Source organism: Alexandromys fortis, unplaced genomic scaffold (assembly GCF_014885135.2).
Source record: "Alexandromys fortis isolate MF-2015 unplaced genomic scaffold, M_Fortis_MF-2015_v1.1 scaffold_22, whole genome shotgun sequence".
In the NCBI taxonomy this organism is placed as follows: domain Eukaryota; kingdom Metazoa; phylum Chordata; class Mammalia; order Rodentia; family Cricetidae; genus Alexandromys; species Alexandromys fortis.
Window position 1 is genome coordinate 1,814,868 of NW_026067900.1, and position 4,540 is coordinate 1,819,407.

At 50.2% G+C, this 4,540-nt stretch overlaps 1 protein-coding gene across 1 annotated transcript; it reads right to left on the reverse strand.

Annotated features, from left to right (window-relative positions):
• Positions 1-3,026: 3,026 nt before the first annotated feature.
• C2cd4a (C2 calcium dependent domain containing 4A) lies at positions 3,027-4,540 on the reverse strand. Its single transcript, XM_050125426.1, has one exon. It carries the CDS (start codon positions 4,123-4,125, stop codon positions 3,103-3,105), a length of 1,023 nt encoding a protein of 340 aa, XP_049981383.1. The 5' UTR covers positions 4,126-4,540; the 3' UTR covers positions 3,027-3,102.

A 4,540-nucleotide genomic window follows, 5' to 3' on the forward strand; every position in this document is an offset into this window, starting at 1 on the left:
TTTTTGGGCATGGACATAGAGAAATTTTATTAGCTATGAATTTATTATGGGCCTATAACAACCATGGCATCATTTGAAAGAAGACCACGCTCTGCTCAAACTGGCTTTGGGGGCCATTAGTGGATGTATTAGTTACTTTTTTTCTCATTTTTGTTACTGACCAAAACAACAGAAGGGAGGAACGAACAAAGGAAGCAAGGAAGGAGGGAGGGAGGGAGGGAGGGAGGGAGGGAGGGAGGGGGGGGGGAGGGAGGGAGGGAGAGAGAGAGGGAGGGACTCCTAGCTACATGGTGCGGTACATCACGGAGGGGAATCACAGAGGCAGGAGGTTGGAGCAGCAGCTCACATTATTCCCTCACTCATTTAAAGCCGCTTTACACCATCACTTATAGTTACTTTTTATTTTTTTTACTACAATCTGAAATTAATAAACAACTTCAACAACATCTGGTTCTGAGCCAATTGTGGAGACAGATGCCCATAATCCCGGCATTCGGAAGGCAGAGGGAGAATCAGGAGTTCCAAGTCATTTTTGACTACATTAACTCGTTCGAGATATCCAGACCGGACTATAGGAGACACTATTTAAAAGAGAAAAAGAAAACAGAATTTTGGATTACCTGTGATGGTCTAACAAGGTGAGAGCCACAAACAAACCCTTGAGCAGTCCACTAGAGGGCAGCAAGTACAAACCAAATTTAACTTTGCCCCCAGAAACGATTGATGGTATGCCAAATATATAAATTACAAACATGAATTGTTAAATGTAATTCAAATTCATTTAAAGATGTGAAATAAATGTATGCAAAAATGTTCCTCTTTGGAATTAGTGGTGTGGGAGTTCACTAGATTAAAACACAAAAGAATTAGTTCCGGTTTTAGCTCTTACAGTAATGTGACTTGAAGCAATCTAACACTTGCCCTCCTGGCCCACCCTTAAGACATTGCATAGCTGCTCAAAATGACAAAGATGTTCTTTTCAAACTGGAATTTCATCGTTCAGTTATTTTTATTATATTCCAGTCTTTTAGAAACCCTTCCGAATACAGTCTTGGACTTTAGGTCACCCATAATTTTAATTGATGGAGGGTACTAATTGAGAAGTACCCACCAGAATATCTTGGAGAGTTTAGAACCCTCAAATATTTTAATTCACCTTTTGGGGGAAATTGCCTAATAAAGTGACATGCTTAATATCTAGTAAGGACAGAGACTGCAGCGCTATCTAGAAAAATTACTGGCTATACCTCAACTACTGGTCCAAAGAAAACAGAAGCCCACAACAACATCCTCACCACAGTCACCTGTATTTAGTTTGAGATGCGTCAGAAACGGAGACGATATTCTAAATTGCATTCTTCACAAGCACCCATGGTTAAAACTGCCAAGCCCAGTGGCAACCGGAACCATTTCTAAGTCCAGTTTGATCATGTAGCCACAGCTTACGCTGTGTTGTATATTTTAATATACAACCTTCTACCCTTGCTTAGAATGTGTTCTCCATCTACACGCACACGAAAAGGAGTAAACCAGCTTGATAGTGAGTAGGAGCGATGAGGAAAGTCATCCTCAAGACACAGGAAAGCTTATCGGCAGCCAGAACACGCTGTCTGTCCTTTGTGCTCTCCAGACCGCTGGTCCGGGCAGGTTAGCTCGACCTGAGTTAGTGGATGGGGTTCTGGACCCTGTGGATCCGAGGTGGGCTAGCTTTCTCCTCCGTCTCAGGATGACATCATTAGCATTCATTCCTACATCACTATTTCCAGTCTGCTTTCCCTGATGAAAGTGAGGAGTATGATTTCAAACTCGGGGCCATTTTCAGACAAGTAACAAGATCCCATTACTTTCAGAGGGTGAGCATGTATTTATTTATTTATTTATTTATTTTTAGGCTGGGTCTCATGTAGCTTATGCTGGCTTTTAACTCCCTGTGTAGCTGAGATGGTCTTGAACTTCTCGTCCAACGGCTTCCACCTCCCAGTATTGAGATTACAGGTATGAGGTAATAGGACCTAAGGTTTGCGCAGTCCTGCAGAGAGAACCAGGGCTTTGTACGTGCCAGGCAAGCACTGGACCAACACACCCCAATTTCCAGACAATCATTTTAATGAATGAAATACTGATGCCCTACATTCGGACCCAGACTTCTCTTTATTCTGTCCTCATCTGCACAAGGGGGATAGCGGTGCTTCCGGTCTAAGGCTGCTCTCCAAATGAAACAACTTAAAACGTGTAAATCTATTATTACTGTTACTTAAATAGTAAAATGATTTTCACTTCTTTATTGGATTCCCAGCAGCATGGAGCTTAGGATATGAGCAGAGTCCCTGCTTGATGTCATTTCTTCCTGGCCTTTTATTAAAAATGATTTAATTGCGCTATCTATGTGTGTTGGGGTGAGGTCATGCCAGAGGAAGGCCTGCAGGGCTTTTCCCTCTCCACCATGCAGGTCTCAGAATCCTCACTAGGTTCAAATCCAGGTGACGACGCACAGCCGCCAGCACCTTTCACCCACTCGGCAGTCTTCCTACACCCCGGGCCTTTCCTATGCAACATCTTAATGCTTCATAAGTAACCGACGCTCTAAATCCCCAAAGAAGCCACGAAATGGACGAACTTTTAAAACGAGGCTGGTCTAATACTGCCTGACATTAACGGTCTTCCAGTCTGAGTGTGTGATACACATGAAATAGAATTGCCGTCTACAGTGGGATAGAGGCTGCCTAACACTATCACATTGCTCAACAGAAATTCCAAGGAGTCTGCCCACACAAAAAGAAGTAACACCTGTTACTGTGATAACCCAGAGTCGTTTCTGCCAGGACTGGCTTGAAAGAAAGCTCTGATTAGAAAAATGAAAACATGTTTATTTTGTACAAATGGCTGTTAATGTCCAAGAGCCAAGAGGCTGTGAGTGTGGCAGGATAAGGCAACTCTCAGGGTCCAAGAGTTGGGAGTGTCTCAAACCCAAGTGACCTTGAGGGTTCCAGACCTAAGAGATTGTGAGTGTTCCAGGACCAAGAGCTATGACTGTCTGCAAGTGTCCCAGGTCCAAGAGTATGGTGCATACCCTCAGTGTCCTTGCTCCCACAAAATCCGGACTCAGAGCAGCAGTAGCGAGCCCAGCAGCAGCTCGCCCTGGCCCAGCGGTCGTCCACGCTCCAGCCCGCGGCCCTTGCTCTCAGCCTTGATGCGCACGGCCAGGCGGCGCAGCTGCTCCTCCGAGAGCCCATCGAAGCAGCAGTCCTGGTCCAGGGCGGCCTTGCGGCTACGCCGGAGAACGCTGGCGCGCTGCTGGCCCGACGGCCGCAGCACCAGGCTGAGGCGGCAGCCCAGGGCGCGGGGTTCGAGCGCGGCGGCCGGGCCCTCTGCGCGCAGCAGGCGGAGGCGGAGACACGCGCTGCGCGGACAGTACTCGGCGGCCAGGCGCAGCGTGCAATCCCCGCGGCCCAGAGCCACGCTGGCCTCGGCTTGCAGGCGCTCGGGGCGTGGGCTCGCAGGGACCGGGGGCGCGCAGGAGGCAGCGCGTTCGAGCTTGTCACCGGAGGACGGAGAGCGCGAGCCGGTCCGACCTCGAGGTGTCCGCAGCGCCAGCCTCAGCAGTCTATCTGGGGCGCGCAGGAGGCGGCGTCTGCGGGGAGCAGGAGAGGGTGCCAGGACCCGGGCGGCATCTGGCTTATGCGGCGCGGGGTGCGGAGTGTCCGGGACTTGGCGCGGACTTGTGTAGGTGTGCGCTCGGTGGCTAAGTCCGGGCCTGGGGACCGGGGCGTCTGGGTGGCCGAGGAAGAGCGACTCCTTTCGGCGCGTGTGCGGGCTCTCGAGCAGCGCGCAGAAGCCGTAGGCGGTGCGTGCGCGGGGCAGATGTGACAGCGAGAGGGCAGCCTGTGAGCGCGGGTCCCAGTCGGTGCTACCAGCCTGGTCGTCCGTCTCCGCGTCTGCAGCCCAGGCATCGCGCAGCGCAGCCCAAGCTGTGTTAGGCTCCAGTCTCGGTGGGATGCAGAACTCTGGGATGCGGTCAGGAGTGAGCACGTTAACGCATGCAGTGGACGAGCGCGCTTTGGTGCGGTGGGTTAGCCTGGGGAGAAACCCGTCTCGGTTCCGCAGGAGCCGTTCCAGACACCACATCTGGCCGCTGGTCCTGGAACTGGGTGATCCTCTGTTTGAGCCTGCTTGCTACATACAAATGCACACCTGTCATAGGCAGCCTGAAAGAAAGTGGGAATTAAAGTCCTCTTTATTCCACTTCGTCCTGTCCATGGCAAAATCCCTCACCCCATTGCAAATTGTTTTCAGAGACTGAGAAACAATCGTTTATCACCCGCCCTGTCTCCAGTCGGCTGTCATGTAATTTGCAGCCGGCTGTAGTCTTCTCCATCCTCACTTACTGGTCCTGCTACCTTTGTCTTTTAACTTGAACCTCTGACCTCAGTGCCAAAAGGCGCTTTGTGCATTTGTGCATCTGTTCCCTGAAACCTCTGAAGTCTAATATCAGTCCAGTCAGCGAGAAAACTCACTCACTCACTCACTCACTCACTCACTC